General features: G+C 44.7%; 4 protein-coding genes across 6 annotated transcripts; 2 read left to right on the plus strand and 2 right to left on the minus strand.

Annotated features, from left to right (window-relative positions):
* Positions 1–9: 9 nt before the first annotated feature.
* LOC120665237 (protein ALP1-like) lies at positions 10–3,482 on the minus strand. The gene is made up of 2 exons (XM_039944733.1): positions 3,172–3,482; positions 10–1,211 (listed from the first exon to the last, which is right to left on the minus strand). The coding sequence occupies exons 1-2, from the start codon at positions 3,302–3,304 to the stop codon at positions 172–174; spliced, it is 1,173 nt and encodes a 390-aa protein (XP_039800667.1). The 5' UTR covers positions 3,305–3,482; the 3' UTR covers positions 10–171.
* Positions 3,483–6,135: 2,653 nt separating this feature from the next.
* Positions 6,136–8,677, plus strand: LOC120665239 (very-long-chain (3R)-3-hydroxyacyl-CoA dehydratase 2). Of its 2 annotated transcripts, XM_039944736.1 has the most exons (9): positions 6,176–6,345; positions 6,437–6,522; positions 6,613–6,660; positions 6,766–6,854; positions 6,960–7,013; positions 7,701–7,768; positions 7,972–8,021; positions 8,100–8,197; positions 8,323–8,677. In XM_039944736.1, the coding sequence occupies exons 1-9, from the start codon at positions 6,287–6,289 to the stop codon at positions 8,425–8,427; spliced, it is 657 nt and encodes a 218-aa protein (XP_039800670.1). In that variant the 5' UTR covers positions 6,176–6,286; the 3' UTR covers positions 8,428–8,677. The 2 variants fall into 2 exon arrangements, with proteins under 2 accessions (XP_039800669.1, XP_039800670.1); XM_039944735.1 differs by lacking the exon at positions 6,437–6,522 and having other exon boundaries at positions 6,136–6,436.
* A 1,500-nt stretch (positions 8,678–10,177) lies between these two features.
* LOC120665241 (probable monofunctional riboflavin biosynthesis protein RIBA 3, chloroplastic) lies at positions 10,178–13,314 on the plus strand. Of its 2 annotated transcripts, none has more exons than XM_039944737.1 (7): positions 10,178–10,327; positions 10,453–10,768; positions 11,375–11,596; positions 11,692–12,017; positions 12,218–12,347; positions 12,455–12,751; positions 12,884–13,314. In XM_039944737.1, the coding sequence occupies exons 1-7, from the start codon at positions 10,272–10,274 to the stop codon at positions 13,142–13,144; spliced, it is 1,608 nt and encodes a 535-aa protein (XP_039800671.1). In that variant the 5' UTR covers positions 10,178–10,271; the 3' UTR covers positions 13,145–13,314. The 2 variants fall into 2 exon arrangements, with proteins under 2 accessions (XP_039800671.1, XP_039800672.1); XM_039944738.1 differs by having other exon boundaries at positions 10,243–10,327; positions 11,391–11,596.
* Positions 13,293–14,025, minus strand: LOC120665242 (histone H2B.11-like). Its single transcript, XM_039944740.1, has one exon. The coding sequence runs from the start codon at positions 13,920–13,922 to the stop codon at positions 13,488–13,490; it is 435 nt and encodes a 144-aa protein (XP_039800674.1). The 5' UTR covers positions 13,923–14,025; the 3' UTR covers positions 13,293–13,487.
* Between the last annotated feature and the right edge of the window lie 5,313 nt (positions 14,026–19,338).

Consider the following 19,338-nt stretch of genomic DNA (forward strand, 5'->3'; position numbering starts at 1 on the left):
CTACCTATCTAAACGAATTTGGGCTACAATCTTCAACATTGTACATTTGTACCGTCTTGCCGAGACCAGCATTATCGGATTCTGCCAAAATTCAACTTACAATTTTGTATCCATCGTTCTATATAAATGGGGTGCAAAAAAGCACAGAAAATAACTGCGAGCTCACGTTGTCTACTCGCCGGCGGTGACATGATGAGACAGGTCATCTCTCTGCTTGGCTGCATTGTCATCTGCGACGTTGCTGAACTGCTGCTTGTAGCCATGGTCATGATTGCCCGAAACCAGCATCTCTTTGCTTGGAGTGCCTTCCATGTCGATAATGATGTTGGTGATCAAGCAGCAGACGAAGATGATCCTCGGCAGCCGGTGCTTGTCAGGCCTCCACAGCTCTCCCTGGATGACCCGCCACCTCCCCTTGAGCGTCGCCAATGCGGTCTGCACTACCTTCGTTGCTGCCGTGTGCCTCTTGTTGAATTCCGCCTTGGCCGCTGGGAGACCCTGTCCTTGGTATGGGGTCATCAGCCAGGGAAGTAGAGGATAGCTTGAGTCTCCAACGATATATTCCCTGACCGTGGAACCTCCAGGAAGCTCCATTTGCCCGTCCAGCCTGATGCCTTTCTCGCACAGCCTATACAAGCCTGAAGTGCGCAGGATGCACGAGTCATCCAAGCTCCCAGGCCAGCCACTGACGATGTCTCTGAACCTCATGTCAGTGTCGACAACAGCCTGCAGCACCATGCTGTTTTTGTTCTCATTGTCCAGCCAGACCTTGCTGTTGGGCTGAGCTGAGGAACACATGAGAATGTGAGTGGTGTCAATGGCACCGCAGCAGTTTGGGAGGCCATAAATCTTCTCGAATCTCGCCTTGATGGTTGCCATCTCCTCAGGGCTCGACCACTTCAGGTGACAGATGGCGCGTTCCTCCATGGACTCAATGAACCGCCATGTGATGTTCGAGATTGCTGAGTGATTCATGCCAAACCATATTCCTATGTTCTGCAGTGACTCCCCTGTTGTCAGTCTCATCAGAGCCACTGCGACCTGGTCCTCCACGTCCAGTATCGTCTTGTCACCAAACCTGAAGTTTCTGAAACCATATGTCTTTGTTGTCAGATCCTTCTTGACAAGCGAGCAGATATAGTCGAAGGTCTTTCTTGACATCTTGAGGACAGACTCTATGGTCTGATATTCTCTTGGGAAAGAGGAATGTCCTGTGGCAACAACAGAAAAAAAAAAGATGATGTAGTGTTGTTACAAGGCCAATACATAATATATGTTATGCATCAGGAACATGAGGGCTCTATCTACGGAAGGCAAATACTTTAAAATTTAGATAAAATGACATCTATCAGAAAATGCTAGGAACAACATGCTTTTACAACTAGAGTGACACAGATGATAATGGCTATGTAACTATTAAGCAATCTAAAATGTAACCCTTTGCAAACAATATAGCATAGATGTGTGCAGCATTGTCCAACGAAACCAAATGTTTAAGGCAGATAAATTGTTAACCATAACATACATATCCAGATAAGTGTATGAATTTGAGGTTATAATTTCTTTTCATAATTATGCCCAAGAAAATGCAGGGGATATGCATGCCTTGGAGCAAAAGAATTGAGGATATAGTTTTAGGTTTAACCCTTCACATATTCACTCAACAGAACATTGAATTTTGAGTTTCAGGCTCAGATTTTGTAAATGAGGCCATTTAATTTTAACATCTAAATGACCCTACTAACGCCTGGCATATCTTCCAAAAAAAATTTGAACAATGAATCAGCAAATAGCTGTGCAGGGTGTAGTAGGGATTCTCAGCTCCCACTGATTAGTATCAGCTTACGATTCGAGATAAGATCTAACATCTGTGGAATAGTTGTGCAAGATGTAGTAGGGATTCTTAGCTCCTGCATATTTTAGAAAAATAAAAGATTGTGGTCTCCAATAATTTCCTTCAAAAATAAAGGACACTGGCTGCTGCAATTGACCTCTGAACTTGACTATGTCACACCAAACACTGAGGACATATTCCAATGAATAGTGCAAGAGGATCTTGAAACTATCAGATTGCATTACAATTCTCCATAGAAGCCCGTTTGTTGGAGATCCACTCACAAGTCACAACACACCAAGTTCCAAAGTTCTTGTGACTGATGCCAAGTAACTGCACATTTTTCAAGAACAATGCTCGTGATAATACTAGAGAACTCGAGCTCTCGTTGCTTGTATAAACCACACTAGTTGACTCCGAAATTGCCACATGAAAATTCATACTCAAACTTTAGCAAAAGCAATAACATACCACAAGTAGCAATCATACACTAATATTTACAACTGACTTCTTCCTGTAAAAAAAAACACCGTCTAATTGCGAGAGCCTACTCATAAGTCATGAAACATCTTCAAATTTTCACAATAGCACAGAAATACTGATACAGTTTCAAAACCGCAAAATCACTGTTGGAATGTCCAGTCAGCAGTCCATCAAAATCTAAGAATTACGGGATGCAGATGTTCCTTCCCCCTCTACGCTTAAGGAACATAACACTCCGTTTCGGAAAGGAAAAATTTCAAGGCATTGTTGTATAAATCGTCGGTTGCCGGATCGAGAATCAGCTTTCAGCCTTTCACTGCAGCTGGTTCTGGATCGAATTAACACAAGTGCGCAAAACCGCCGCTGCCTAAATTCAGCTTCTGCTCAAATTGTGATTGCGGTAGGTTTACAGATCTGGATTCGAGAACAAACATGACCAAACAGCAAGAAATGGAAACCAAACGCTAAATTCCCAAAATATGCTCTACTGAAAGGATGCTACAAAAGCCACGAGCAATCGCGTCAGCAGCCACGGTTCCAAGCTCTCAATCCACAACGCACCACTCCAATGCGTCAAGCCCCTACGCACCGGCATCCTCAAAGCCCATCTCGCGCAATCAATCGATTAAGCTACACATCGACGCTCACAGGCTGCAATTCCAACTCCTTCCAGATCCACCCCCGAACTATCTCAATCTTTTGAGGCTCGCGCGCATTACCCAGAACTAGATACTTTCTACATGCGACGGTGATCAAGCTTATCGCAACAAAAGGAGCAAGTAGGCGGACATGGTTAAACTCTAAAGAGCACAGCGAAGCAGCCAAGGATGGAGGGGAGGGATAGGAGAGGCGACCTGCAACCCTGCGATAGAAGGCGCCCCACCAATCGCTGCCGTCCGGCAGCGGCGGCAGCGGCAACCTTGGAGCCGGCGCCGGCACGGGCTTCTCCGGCCGCTTCCTCTTCTTGGCACCCCGCACAGGAGCCATGGACGCCGAGGAGATCAAGAAAGGCACAACGAGGACTCGAAGACTGGAGGTGCTGAGATGTTGTGCCCCCGAAAAAATAAAGTGTTTTCCAGGACGGGTTTCTTTGGGTGTGCTATGAAAGCGCTGCGCAGCAGGGCATGCAAGAGAGAGCCCTTCCTCAGCAGCCTGTGTGCTCCAGCGCTGCGTCTGCCTCTGCGTGGAACATGAGACGGTCATGCGAATGCACAAAGAGATTTTGTCCAGGGGAGATGGCCTCCATCACATTTTGCATCGATGGTCTGGATCCATGATTTAGGGTGAAACTGTATCCCAAAGTTACTGTTCACTTTTAGATCCATCTGTATGAGTCACAGTATAAAGTTTGAAACACGACATGCTATTTTACTTTTAGATCCATTATAAATAGGATCTGACTAAACAGGTTATACTACAACGTTAGGCAATGTGACAATTTTATTTCTAAATCCATGTTACATCATACATCTCCAAACTACTTTAAGATATAATTGTATGCCAGGTTAGGTTCACCATTTAATTTTGTGTTTTTTTGAATTTCAAAGAATAAAATCCTTCAGGAAATATGAATAGCAATTCATGTGAATGTTTGCAGTTGCTTTCCGCCAACTAGTTTGCATGGGGTCAACTTATGTGCTATATATGTTTCGCAAAAAAAGTTATATGCCATATGATGTATATTGATTTGAACTAACAATATGGAATTTATTATGAATTTTAAGAGTGATAACATTGCTGCAAGTGAAGTAAATGTCTACAATAATATCTCTATATTCATATCGGGATGTCCATGCCGTTATGTCCTTGGTAAGGCCACAAACAAGTGGGGACAAAATCAAGGCAATGACCTGTCTTTAGCTTCTCCAAATTTGCTTGCATTGCCGATTATGAGCCATTGTATGTCGAGTGGCTTGTGAGGTCAATTCCCAAAGTCAAGTATAGGATCTGTGGTATAACCAACACTACTACAGAATACATCATCACAAACATCCCATCACCACCGATTTGATTCGAACCTGCAGTGATAGTCTATCACAAATGGTTCCAAATGGACCTAGCGGTGATGACCGGGGGTGATGCTAACATATCACCATCGGATCGTAATATGAACTGGTTGTGATGCGTTCTCCACCTATTTTGATTTTTCCTCTTTCTCTCTTTCACCCCTCTCCCATCGCCGCGCCCACAGACCATGCCGGTTCTCTTATATCTAAAATTCACAAAGATAGTCTCGGAGATGAATTGAATGTATAAAAATTAGAAATTAATCATACCTGTTCTTTACTTCTTTATGGTCTTTTCAGTATACTCAAGAATACTGTCATTCTGAAACGAATGCCCTTGGAGATTGATATCAATAAACTGCAAAAGCGAGCAGTTCTCTTTTATCATATCCAATTTCAGATTTAATTATTTCCATTCTAAGCAAATTCTGTTGCTCATGTCTGGTACATGCTCGTTAAGGTGTACGAAACCACAAAAACTAATAGTTACTAGTACTATATATCTGCTTATATTTCTTTAATTTGTTCTCTAGGTCATGTCCGCTGTCATGAATATGGGTTGAACTTGAAGGCTTTGAGATGTTTAATTTGCTCCCTGCTTTATTAACAAGAAATGGTGATTTGTCAGTTCTTGGATCAGTTATAATATTTCTACAAAACCTAATAGATTATTGCTTATCGTTTAATAATAATATGCACCATTTCATTTTACCCCAATGGGTCATTTTATCCTATTTCGAGGTGTAGTCCTTAGAAATCATCTCTTTTGTGCTGTAGTTCTGTCAAGTGTTTAGCCCCTGTGAAGCAGTGACTTTAATTTGCGCTTGCAATTACAATGACAAAATATATTGTAACTAATGCCCGCATGTTTTTATAGTCCTCTTTTTATTACTTGGCTTCTTGTAGTTATGATAGCTGAGGATTAGTATCATAGCAGGAGCTTAACAAATTATTGTGGTTCTCTAATCTAAAATGCTCCTTTCTGTCAACTCTTTTTTACTTGTAGATCCCTCCCGCACTGGTTTGAGTTGGACAGAGGTTTTCATTGCTGGCCTGTGAGGCATTGGTTGCATGGTGTTTTTAATTGGTAGTGCCCATCTCAAACCATCCAGGAGTTGGTCCATATAAACTATGTTCAGATGTAGAAATAGCATCAGATAGGCTAATTGCTGACATGTAGAGTTACTCCACTAGAACTATTAAAGCAACCTGATGATTCAAGAACCTGATGATTCTGAGTTCTAATGTATTTTATTTGATGTAGGTACAAGAGCATCACTTGGATAAGCTGAGGAGGAGCGTAGTATATGTGGTTTTTCTTTATTTATTAGAGTTTCTTGTACTGTCCATAAAGTGCACCATAACAAGATCGAGAACTTGTAATATGTGATGGACTGTGTTAAACTGGACGATGGACTGTGTTAAACTGGACGTGCATAAGTGCTTCTTCAGGATTATACTATGTTTATCTTTCCAGCAAAAAAATGCATCTAGTTTTGAGTGATTCCTGGCTTTGTGATAAAATCTGCCGAACAGACAATTAAGCAGCAGGTTTGATTCCTAACCAGGAATCTATGATCAGATGGGTTTGAGCGAAACCAGATGGAATCATTTAATCCAGACCTCGACTGAAAACAGATCTAGCTTGAAAACAGGGCTGCCGAACGAGGCCTTAGTGTTTCTATCCAGCTAAACCACTTGGCAAAATCAGCCGAGTGGATTAACAACATGCTACGTGTGCGAAGCCACTCGACAAAACCAGATGAGGGGATTAACTGAATGGTTTTACAAAGTTGAGGAGTTAAATATTCGGCTTTTTAATTGGGAATGTGGTCCGACCCAGTAGTTGGGGTTTACGTAGACTTTTTCCACGCCTCGGCGGTGTCGAAACCACAGCCACAAAGTGACACGGGCAGCCGCCGCTGGGCGTCCGGCGGCGGCACACTGCGGCAGGCCGGCAGCAATGGCTCGCCCTTCGAAGCTCTACCTCGTCTGCTACAACTCCCTCCAAGCGCTCGGATGGTAGCCACCGCCCACTTGCAACCAGCGACGACCGGCCGGCGGCCGTTGCTTCCACTAGTAATGTTTCTTTTCGTTTCCTCGGTGGATTCAGGTTCGTCGCCCTCCTCCGCCTCCTGCCCTGCCTCGCCTCTCCCGTCTCCGTCCACTCCGCGTACGCGGTCTCCGGCGACCTCATCTGTACCCTCCCCTCCTCCTTCCCTCCCGTTCTCTGCTGCCTCATCTGAATTACCTGCGGGGTCTGATACTCTCTTTTCTTCTGGTTCAAAGGCGTCCTGCAGACCTGCGCGATTCTTGAAACGGTTCACGCCACGATCGGTGAAATGAATTGTTTTAAGCCTCTCTCACTTTTTTTTACTAAATTTCTTCTATTGTGATGCTTGTTGTTTGAATTGACGATGGACTGGTGCCGTTTTGATGCAGGATTGGTGCCCACAGCGCCGCTTCTTGCATTTTTGCAGTGGGGTGGGAGGACTCACTTCGTTCTCGCTGTTGTTCGGCAAATCCCCGAGGTGAGATCGTTCGATGGCCTTATAAACGATCAGAGGGCTTCAACTTTGCTTGGTTTCATCACCTGGGAGCTTATCTGAACTTCGGTTCACGTTTCGCAACTGCAGGTTCAGAGCAGTCCGTCTGTGTTCATAACGTTTATGGCTTGGAGCATATCTGAGGTGCGAATGTATGGCCTTTTAATATTCCTTTTCCATCCTATGTCCATCTATTGCGCACTATTATTTGGATTGAGATGGGAGGCAATGTCCTGCAATAACGATTTACCTTGGAAAATATTTTGCAATATGCAGTAATGGTTAATCTCTATTTGTGATGTGTTATTCTTGGTACCCCTATGTTTGTTGTGGTTTTATTGATAGGCTAGTTTATATTTATTATGCATGTCTGTGGAGTTAATTCCACACTAGGTTCAGAACTATTAGTATGGATATTGAATTGTAGTGTATTAGCTTATCTGATAAGATTAAGTAGTTTGTTTGTGTCAAGATGAATGACACTATTAACTGGTGATTACATATTGAGGAATAAATATTACATTAATATTATCGTTCAGGAGGTAAACGATACTGAAAAGTTATAGCAAATAGGTTTGAATTAAATGTGTCATAACTAAAAATGTATATACATGCACCATGGAGAAACTCTTGACAGTCAACCATGAATTTGCAACCTGTCGTGTATGTGAATGTACCGTATTGCATAGGTCTGTGTAGGTACTTGGATCTGTATATCCTATTTGAGATACCTTATGTTCAAATTCTACAAAATATGTGCTCATCAAGTTGCATCTTTTATGTTAGATTTCCTTTAACCAAGTACAATCTGCTTCATGTTTTATGATACAGGTCATCCGCTACTCCCACTATGCTCTGACTACCTTAAAAGTTTGTCCATCTTGGCTGACTTATCTCAGGTTCCATCCCATGACAATCTCAATGTCACATTTCTATGGCAGTTCATTTTGGTTCCAGTTTATATGCTGTTGTATTTTACATGTGGTTACCTTGTAAACAAATCCACAAGGTGAACACAACTGATTGGCAGAAGTATTTATCATTTTTGAAAGGACTGCATGACATCTTTCTAATTATAAAAAGGAAAATCTACTCCCTGTAGGTACACTGCTTTCATCCCGCTGTATCCAATTGGGGTCGGACCAGGAGAAAGTAAGCTCAAAAGATCTTCCTACAACAGTGTCACTCTTGACTGCAGTTAAACTAAGCTTGTTCTTGTTATCCTTGCAGTGTGGACTATGTACCAAGCCCTCCCATTTGTGAAGAAGAGGAACCTCTACTTAGGTTTCTTCAAGAAGTTCTCCATGAGCTACCATTCATTTCTAGTGGTACGTCGGCTCTGTGAATCTGAAACATGTTGAGTTAGTACTGCGTTCTGTTCGACCGTTTGATTGTTTCCTAACAAAATATTCAGCTAGTTCTTGTTTCTGATATGCTCCTGGCGGTTCAACAGGGCGTGCTGGTGTGCTATCCGTTCCTGTGGCTGAAGCTGTACATGCATGTGTTCAAGCAACGCAAGTCGAAGCTGCGAAAGGGGAGCAGGAAGAAACGAGCCTGAGAAAATTTCGACTCAGCTCAGCTTAGGTGTAACTTGTCACCGGCATGTGAAATGCAAACGGTCATTGTGGATCTTAAAGAAAGTCATTGTGAATTGTCAAGGGATCTTGCAGCTGATGCAATGGTGAAGGCTTTGCTGAATCAACGAGCAACTGAATATAATACTAGCAGATTACTGCGTTTTATGTTTATTTCAGTTGCTCTGCATTTCGTGATTGTTTATAAGATATGTTGCGAGTCTAAAACACTAATCAATCAATCTGAAGGCCCTGAGCTGCTTGTTCAATTGCTGCATTCCGGTAGCCACACTGAACCTGATGACGCTGTTCTCTGAGTCCGGATCACGCGGTTGTCATATAATTTTGCAAGGGATCAATGTCAGATTACTAATCATCGGCAGGGCAGAGTCACAGACACACTTGTTCATGTGATGGATGATTGCTGATTTACTGACGTTTTTGTCACCTTGATGTAGAATTATCACACAATTCAAATCGCAGATTTTTTTTTCTTCTAAATACGCAGGAGAAGCTTGTATTTTGCATTAAGAATTCCTAATACTGAAGTCATCGTGTTTTTTATTTTCATTACTAGATGGGAGTAATCCTGCTGCATTAGCATTTACGGTTCGAGGGTGTGTTTAGTTCGCGATTTTTTTTGGATTTTGGTACTATAGTACTTTCGTTGTTATTTAGCAATTAATATCCAATCATGGACTAATTAGGTTTAAAAGATTCGTCTCGTCATTTACAGTTGAACTGTGTAATTAGTTATTTTTTCAATTGCATTTAATATTTCATGCATGTGTCCGAAGATTCGATATGACGGGTACTGTTAGAAAAATTTTGGGAACTAATCAGGGCCTGAATATGGCCTGCTCTCAAAGCCATCATTCCATCAAGGCGTTTCCGTTTTCCAATCCCCAACATGCCTAGCCAAGGAGACCGGACGGCTCCCGACCTCACCGCCGCCGGCCAAGACCCCCGTACGGCCGTACCCTTGCCGCGGCGGCCACCACCGTGCCGTTCCTCTCTTAGGCCGAATGCTTATTCCTGCCCTTGGCCTCGCCCTTGCTTCATTTGGGCAGGCTAACTCTTGGCCGGCGTGCTGCCTGCGAGCGCGACCATGCCTCCGAGAAGAAACGGCGAGCAAAAAGGATCTGAAGGCGATTGGTTTGCAGGTTCGCAGCCGGCCGGGTGCCTGATTTGTTCTAGGGATCATTCAGCTACGTTTCAGTGCAAATGCAGACACTTTCTAATTCAGGAAACTCTCAGTCTCACATGTTGCTTAAGCATCTAGATCCTTAAGAAAAAAAAAAGGGAAGTGTCAATGTGGTGGGTATTTACCGAGACTTTCTGATGGTCTACTACTCTACTGTAAGTCTGTAACTGATGAAATTGTTACATTTTGCAATGTGGTCGGTATTTACCGACTCAAAAACAAGGGAATTGGCAAATCTGATTTCGATGGAAATTGACCTGAAAGGAGTGCCATTATCTTGTGAAACCATCCAAAAGATGAGATCTGCAAAAATATGGTTTGCCTGTCATTGTCATGCCCAACTTATATTACATTTGACCGACAACAAAAGGCATTCAAAGGGTGATATCTTGGCATCACCTGGAGTGTGCGATGTGTTTCAGACAGATGCTGCTATCTTGCAGCTCAGAAATATGTGGTCAGTTTTCCTCCACATTTGGGATTTTCCTTCCTTTATCTGCATGAGCAGATAAGTCAAAGTGATAGGCTGAGAGGTGTTGTGACACTGCACAGGGATAAAGATATATAAACCAAAGAAATTTCGGAGCTGTGAGGAGTAGTAAACTGGAAGTCTGGGATCACCAAATGGACTGTGTCCTCCTGAGCTCTCACTTGACATCTCATAATTTTGTTAACACAAGGTATGATTTTCACACTTAATTTGTCTGTGCAAAAGGTCTTTGGAAGTTTCCAAGGACCATAGTTTGTCTGTGTTCATAATTTTATATCTTTTTTCAGTTTGTCAGCTCACCTGATCTTCTTTCAGGTTTCAGCAAGGCTTTAGTGGTCTCAACAGTATAGGATTTGCAGTCATAAGAAAGGAATGCTTAAAATTAAGGTGCTATGCTCTTGGTGATGAACTTGGTGGTTCAGGGCAAGTAAATCAACCATTTAACAAAAGCAATAATGGACCTATTTTCCAAGGACTCAATGCATCAGGTGCTTCTTTTCGAACTGTTGGTGCGGAAATCACGCAGGAAACAGGAGATTTCTTCGTGAGTGATGCAGAGGGTGACCCGGACAAACCTACCGATGGTTTCTCTTCAATAGACCAGGTGATAAATGCTTTGCGTGAAGGAAAGGTATGTGAATGACTATACTAGGATTACCCCTCCTTACACATTGGTACATTTTTATCTCTATATTGCATTCTCACTTTATTTTCTATCATGGTTTTGGTCTGATCTTGCCATCTTGTGCGCGGAACCTATATTCTGTGGCATTATATTCAGAGTTTCAGTCTGTACTATCTTCTCTGTATTTTGTTCCATTCATAGGCATTGTCATGGGGCATGCATGATCAAGGCTAACTGGACATCTTAAAAATATTCCTGAGCATTCATGGGCATTGTTCCATTCATATTCCTTATGTACTGTAGACAATATGATTCCTAAAAATATATTAGTAGTTCCTCAAGCATGATTCATGAATTGTACAACTTAACTAGACAGAATAGATGGAATTGCCCATTCTTTCAGTTATAAACACCACGTTGTGCTATCGGTTCATTCCCACAGTGAAAAAACTCTGCTGTTTCCATAGACCAAATCCATTTTATCTAAAACTGATAAGACTCGGTTGAAAATTCAGGACAGGACCTTAAAAGCATAATGTGATAGTTGCATTAGTAATGTTCCCATAGTACAGTTGAATTTAGCTGTAGAGTTAACTATTCATTCTTCTCCAGTTTGTCATTGCTGTAGATGATGAAAACGGTGATAACGAAGGGGATCTTGTCATGGCAGCCACTCTAGTGAACCCGGAGTCAATTGCATTCATGATCAGGAATGGTTCTGGAATTATCTCAGTAGGCATAAAAGAAGAGGATTTAACAAGATTGATGATTCCTATGATGTCCCCAATCACAGAGATCGAAGACATTTCAACTGCTGCTGCCACAGTAACAGTGGTAAAGATCTTAGGCTTTGCAACATTAGAAAATTCAGAATCCGAAATTCCTTGTTCATTTGGGCCAAACTTTAAGGTTGTTTTAATTCTGTTCAGGATGCCAGAGTGGGTATAGCTACTGGTGTCTCCGCTGCAGATAGAGCAAAAACCATCCTTACTCTAGCCTCCCCTGATTCAAAGCCCAGTGATCTCAGACGACCGGGCCATATATTCCCCCTCAAATACCGAAATGGAGGCGTGCTGAAAAGAGCTGGGCATACAGAAGCATCAGTTGATCTTGTCGCATTGGCGGGTTTGCGTCCTGTATCTGTCCTGTCCACGGTCATGGACCCAAAGGATGGTTCAATGGCAGGCATAACGGTCCTGCAACAGATGGCTATGGAACACGATATACCGATTGTTTCAATCACTGATCTCATCCGGTTAGTATATCTTAAGGTGAATCCTTTCTGAACCTAGCTTCCTTTGTTCTGCTTTTGATTGTACTGCTTGCATAACTCTCCAAGAGCAAACAGATACTTGAAAACTAAATGTATTGGTTTTGTCTTAGCATAGTTCCAGCTTCCAGGTTGCAACAACTATCATTTCTGAAGGTTTCGACAAAACAATTGGTTTGATTTAGGTATAGAAGAAAGCGGGAGAAGCTGGTGGAGCTGATTGCGGTGTCTCGCTTGCCAACGAAATGGGGCCTCTTCCGGGCTTACTGCTACCAATCCAAGCTCGATGGAACTGAGCACATTGCTGTTGTGAAGGTAATGCGATTCAGTTCAGTTACGTCTCCGTCTTCCAGGATGTTGAGTGAGACTGGGAAGAATTGTCTCTGGTGATCTCAGCGTTCTGCAACGCCTCATGTTCGCAGGGTGATATCGGCAACGGTGAAGACGTCCTCGTGAGGGTGCACTCGGAATGCCTGACGGGCGACATCCTCGGCTCTGCCCGCTGCGACTGCGGCAACCAGCTGGACCTGGCGCTGGAGCTCATCGAGAAGGCTGGCCGTGGCGTGCTCGTGTACCTCCGCGGCCACGAGGGCCGCGGCATTGGCCTGGGCCAGAAGCTCCGCGCCTACAACCTGCAGGACGAGGGGCACGACACCGTCGAGGCGAACGTCGAGCTCGGCCTCGCCGTCGACGCGCGCGAGTACGGCATCGGCGCCCAGGTTACCCATAGCACTCCCATTAACATGCGATCGATCCACAAGAATTCTTCGTGACTCATTTCGTCAGGTTAGGGGGGATATTGGTTGGTGTGCTGAAAATTGAAGCGTTTTCGATCCAAATGTCTGTTCCAGATACTCCGTGACATCGGCGTGCGCACGATGCGGCTGATGACCAACAACCCGGCCAAGTTCATCGGGCTCAAGGGCTACGGCCTCGCCGTGGTGGGGAGGGTGCCGGTGATGTCCCCGATCACCAAGGAGAACCAGAAGTACCTCGAGACGAAGCGGACCAAGATGGGGCACGTCTACGGCTCCGACCTCCCTGGCAGCCTGCCGGAGTTCGCCAATCCGCAAGACACCGCCGCTGACAAAGAAGACGATATCCAAAACTGATACCGATACGATTACAAATAACAAATTCTCGTTTCTTTTTGGTTGTTCGTTCCAAACCATGATCGGGATTGAGAACGATATTTTTATTTTTGAAAGAGAAGAATTGTGCTTACATTGCAATTTGCGAGCAATAAATTGAGAACGAGAATTGCAGAGTATTATCAATATTACCAACTGCGAGCTTATTACAGTGACAAGATATTCAGATACCAAACGTGGCATTGCCAATTCATTTCATCGTTTCGTAAACCAGCATCATCAATTACAAACTAATCCTCGACCCCTAACTAGGGGAAAGAGGCGAAGAACAGACAAGGTCAAAGGGGGCGCATCATCTAGCAATCTAGGAGGAGGTGAACTTGGTGACGGCCTTGGTGCCCTCGGAGACGGCGTGCTTCGCGAGCTCGCCGGGGAGGACGAGGCGGACCGAGGTCTGGATCTCGCGCGACGTGATGGTGGGCTTCTTGTTGTACCTGGCGAGGCGCGCAGCCTCCTGCGCGAGCTTCTCGAAGATGTCGTTGATGAACGAGTTCATAATCGACATGGCCTTGGAGGAGATGCCGATGTCCGGGTGCACCTGCTTTAGCACCTTGAAGATGTAGATCTTGTAGGTCTCGACGCTCTTCTTGGCCTTCTTCTTGCCCTTCTTGTCGCCGCCCTCCTTGGACGCCGGCAGCCGCTTCTCGGCCTTGGGCTTCTTCTCCGCCTTGGGGGCCTTCTCGGCCTTCTCCTCCGCGGGCTTCTTCTCGGCCGGCTTCTTCTCCGCCTTGGGCGCCATGGCGCACGGATCGAAGAGGACGGGAGGTTGAGGGAAACTCGCGAGGAGACTGGAAGAGACGGTCGGGTCGGCGGGGTGGTTGGGCTGGTAGCGTAATGATGCGGCGGGGAATCGGGTTCGTATTTATAGAAGAGCGCGGTGGCTCGTGATTGGCTGGGACGGGGAGGGCGCGGATCGCTGACATGGCATGGGATCAAGAACGTTGGAAGGATCAACGTTGCCCCTTGAGACACGTGGAGGAGGCTGAATGGGCAGAAGTGGTAGGTCGCGGATCCAGGGGCCGTTAAGGCTGTCAGCGGAATTTTTGGGCGCCCGAGAGAAGGCAGGGTGGGCCCCAATTCTTTCATTTTATCCTTTTGTTTTTACTCCCTCCTTCCACATTTGTAGGGCGGATAACCTCCTACTCCAGAGACCAAGGAGCATTTACTCCCGTTTGCATGAAGGCATGCAGCCCCTTGAATCTCGTCTCTGTTTAACCGCTAATTAAACTTCCTCCGCAGCAAACTTTCTCTCACCCAACCACGCGCGCCATTTGCCTGGCAAGGGGCTTAATTACGTGGCTTACCGAGGTAAAGAGCTGCTGAGCGACGGGTGCGCCCTATATTTATAGAAAAGTTAATTTTGCTCATACGCCTAACAAACGGGAAGGAGGGAGTACGTCCCTAGCCAAGCTGAGAGGTCCTCTACCGGTGGAGCAGGGAAACGAAGGCAGAGGTCCACAAATGAAAGCAAGGTACTCCTAGAAAGTAGTATGGGCGTAACATTTGCAGTAATGGTTCGATGCCATCGCTCATCGCCGTAGCTTAGAGCAAGTATTATGATGTTGTGTAGGCCGGCGATTTATAGTACACATCAGCAAAAAGCTTCGCTGGCAGAGAGAGAAAAAAAAGAGAGGAGGCGAGCGACTCGCCAATCACCGGCGGAAGCAGGCGCATGAGAGCTCCCAGGATTCCCATTGGTTCACGCTTATGCTACAACAAAAAAAACATTGATGATGCTGGGCCCACTACTGCATCTTGGTGACCTGGAGCACGAAACGCCCGCTCGTCGGCATCTTTACTAGCCCTGCTCTTAGAGCAAGAGCAATAACGCAGCCGGCCAAGCCGGCTGCATGCGCGGCCATGCGCCCGCTGCAGCGCCTGCTGCCGTCTGCATGCTGCCGCTCTGCTTTATCTGGGCCCATGATTAGACAGCGAGACGTCTGCTTCAGTCGGCGGTGAGGAAAACACCTAATTTTTTCTTTCTCTATTCTCTTCTCTCTCCTCTACTTAGAATTCGGCCTTCTTGTAGCCCACTATAATACTTGCTCTTAGAAATCATTTTTCATCACCATAAATATTCCTCTATCTTGAAATATAAAGTAGTATCATACTATTTGAAATTTATCTCCAAATATTAAGAATTGGAGGGAACTAATAACAATAATCTTAATAACTATGTGCTCTACCTTGGAGCCCATCAAAACATGTGCATTGATCTTTAATAAGGGGTACATGTTAATTTTTTTCTATCCTTAAATTGTCCTAAAAATCCTAGGATCTTTTAAATTTGGGGACACAAGGAGTTTTCTATCTGGCTAGAATCTCTTGCTAGGACGAGTGAACTGAATCTACTCCAAGGTATATGAACCCTCTATGATAATGTTCTCGACTTTTGACATTATTGCAGTCCATATAGCTCACCCCCACACCATCTCCTTGCCACCTTGTCCGTGGTGTAACTCTTCTCATGAGGCATTTTTTTTCCAAGATTGCAAAGTTTGACTGGAACAGGAGCCAATCATGTATGGATGCTTAGGTGTTCCTCTTTTGCTAAAAATCAAGTATATTGTAGGTGTATGCATTAGTATAATTCCAATCCATATTGCTTATTTGTAAGTTATTATTTGAGCCAAAACTACGACACATGCCCACTCCTCCCTAACAAAAACAACCAATAGGCATCGAGGTCCATTCATGAACTCCCTGCTCCACTTAATCCATCAATATCTAGCACGCAGATCCCAGCCCACCACTTGCTACTTTGCATTAGTGTCCCTCTCGAGATCCTCACAACTGAAGTCCCTTCTATTTTCTCCCCTAAATCATTAAAATGAAAATCCTAGGTTAGCCATACAAGGGCGTCAATAGTGACTAGTGAGCGAAAGCCATATAGAGGGTTACAAACTTTTTTTTTTTGAAAAGAAGGGGTTACAAACTTACAATGGCACTATCCCGCTACCCCGCTGAAAGGAATCAGGTGCTCGTAGCCTAAGAGGGAGAGGGGTGAATTAGGCAAACTAAAATTCTTAACCTCAAGCTCCAACTAAATTGCACAAAACATAACTAGATCATACTATCTAGATGTGCAACTATGGTTTATCTAGTGTGAAAACCCTCATCCCAAAAAAATTATGCAACCTATAGCCAATCCGATCAAGATTCTACTCTAGAAGGTAAAGGCACACAAAGATTGCAATAAGTAAATGCGGAAGTTTAAAGGAGGGATGAGAGAAAACAAACTCTTTGACACAAAGATTTATCCCGTGGTTCGGTTAGCCACAAAGGCACACCTACATCCATGTTGTTGAAGCACTCACAAAGAGTATTGTTTCTCATCCACCAAGTCTCTTCCGTAAACTTAATCACGGTCACCTTGGCCCCGGGTTCCACTAAGAAGCTTCACCAAGAAGGGTGGGGGTCTCCACGTGCCCCGCACAAAGATGTCGTCGCTGTTCCACACCAAATCGGAGGGTCGATGACGTTGCCGGCGAGCCACCAATACTCCAAGGAGCCGGTACACCGAGTACATAAGGTGGTTCTCTCCTAGAACCAAAGCACAAGGCACATAACCTTACTCACTCACTCACTCAAGAGCTAAACTAGTACTAAACCTAAAGATGTGATCAATTTTCTTTTTTGGTTGGCTTGGAGATGTTCTTCAATGTGTCTAGGATCTCTCTAAACTCCAGCAACTCCAAAATGGTCGGGGGAAGCCATATATATAGCCCACAAACATGAAGTAGCCGTTTGTAGCCGTTGATTCTTTTTCTGTGTAGGGCGTCGGATAATCTGACGTGTTCACTGTCCAGGGCGTCGGATCATCCGACCCCACTGAGATTCCCCTGGTAGCCTTTACCCTTTGCAACTTTTGCTGACGTCATTTCCGACCTATTAGTCCGACGTGTTCTGAATCACAGGTCGGATCATCCGGTGCAATTGCCAAATTTGAATTCCAAACAACAGTCACTGATCATTGCTACTGCCCATTAGTCCGACGCTCCGAAATCACCATGTCAGATCATCCGACCCTGAAGGATATTTTCCATCTCGAGAAAACAAGCTCTCTGGAGAATAGTCCGGCCTTTAGTCCGACATTGAATTTCCTAGCGTCGGATTATCCGTCCCTGAAGGGATTCTGAGCTCCATGAAACAACCTTCTCTGAAGAATGCTCCGGTCATTTGTCCGACCCTTCTTCCATCCCGTCGGATTAACCGAGTGCATTGGTCGGATAGTCCGACCGTAGGGGCGTCGGATTATCCGAACCTACTGAGATTTTCCTATTTCTTTGTTGCACTTGTCCAACTCGTCGCAGCGGTCATTTGGTTGGATATCTCTATGGTGGGTTGGACACCTCGTCTCGACGGTGCATTGGACGTCTCGGATATTGCTTGGACTCTATCCAAGGGACCTAAAGAATCGTACAAATAAGATCTTGCAAACTTGTCAGTCCCATTGATTGCATTGTCATACGATCACCAAAATCACTCGAAATGGCCTAAATGGGGCCATGTTCGTTACACCCGCAAAAGCTCATAGTACACAAAAGCAATGGCGCATCGGTTCAAAAGGGTAGGCATGCAACAGCGAGGGCAGCTGTGGGCAGGCACGAAGAGGGCCTCAACCAAACAAGCAGGCTCTTTAGTTGCTATTTTTTCCTTGCAAAAATAATACTTTTATTTAGTTTGGAAGTGTTTGTATTCAGGAAAACCATATTATAGCTTTGGAAAATGAAGATGAAACAAATTGATTTGAAATATTTGGATTGATTTTTTTGGTCTTAGGAATTCCTAATTACAAAACCATGCCGTCACAATCCTATGTTTTTGTTTCTGTCATCTCCCTGGTATTTAAAGAGCATAGTCTATGAGCAAACATATTGCATATTTTTGGACTATCATTAAAAATGTTGAAAAAAATGTTACATGATAAGAATTGTCAAATTTTACACATACTTCAAAATATGTCGTGAGTGAATGAATGAGTGTAACACCCCTAAACAAATTTCAGTATAAATCATGTCATCATGTGCATCATCAAATAACTTCAACATGGGTTGGGTTTTATTTCCGGAAAGTCCGGATTTCAATCCGGAACCTCCGGGTTGGGCTGAAATTCGGAGTATCCGAGATTATTGTAGCGGGAACATGTCAAACTCACAGCATATAGATGCCACATCACCCTCACGGGCCCCACATGTCAGCCCAAGCCCCAGATACACCCGCACCCTCCCCTGTCCACTCTCTCTCACTCCCTCACTCTCTCCAACTCTCTCTCTACTCTTGTCCATGGATGAGCTCTCACCCATCCTTCACCATTGAAGCCCCCACCTTGCCGGAGCTTCACCGGAGGATCTCCGGAGCACGACGCCAGCGAGCTGCACCACCTCGGCTTCATCTTCTTCCTTGGAGCTAGGAGCTTCCCCAAACTTCTCCCTCTCCTTCCTCTTCCTCAAGCTTCAAGCAAGAAGGACGAGCTCGAGCTTCACCAAGCCCTCCCACCATCTTAAGGACCTTGCGGTGTTGCACTTGTCGCCGGTAAGCTCATCCCCTTCCCCGATCTATCCCCATTGCCCTAGGTTGGAGCCATTAGAGCCCCTTTCACCATTGATGGCCTAGAGCTCTCACACCCAAATGCATGTTGGATTTAGCTATCAAAATAGACTCCCCACATTCCTATGAACCTTTAGAAACAAACCTCACCCCAAACCGAGGTCGGAATCGCCGGCAATGGATTTTCTAGTGTTCACATGTTGAGCTGCCAGAGTCTACGGGCTGAAACTCAGAGTATCCGAGGTTACTGTAGCTGTGCCTGGAGTATCCGGGCCGAAACCTGGAGTATCCGGGTTTTGCATGTCCGGAGTATCTGAGCTTATGTCCGGAGTGTCTGGAAACCCCTAAACTAAGGTCTCTTGGTAGTTGTTTAATCCCCATACTTTTACTTATAGTTGAACCATATATGTATTATATACCTAGCCTCTTTTATCATGATTTTGGACTAATAAATCATGCTTTCTCATACCATATGCATCGCATTGCAATCATTCTTACTTATCAAGCATCATTGCACTCGTGTAGAGACCATGACGCCGGATCAAGAGGAGTGTGAGCACGAGTCGGAGACCGTGGGAGACGACGCTTCCTTTGTGACCCAAGGC

This window comes from Panicum virgatum, chromosome 3N (assembly GCF_016808335.1).
Source record: "Panicum virgatum strain AP13 chromosome 3N, P.virgatum_v5, whole genome shotgun sequence".
Classification (NCBI taxonomy): Eukaryota; Viridiplantae; Streptophyta; class Magnoliopsida; order Poales; family Poaceae; genus Panicum; species Panicum virgatum.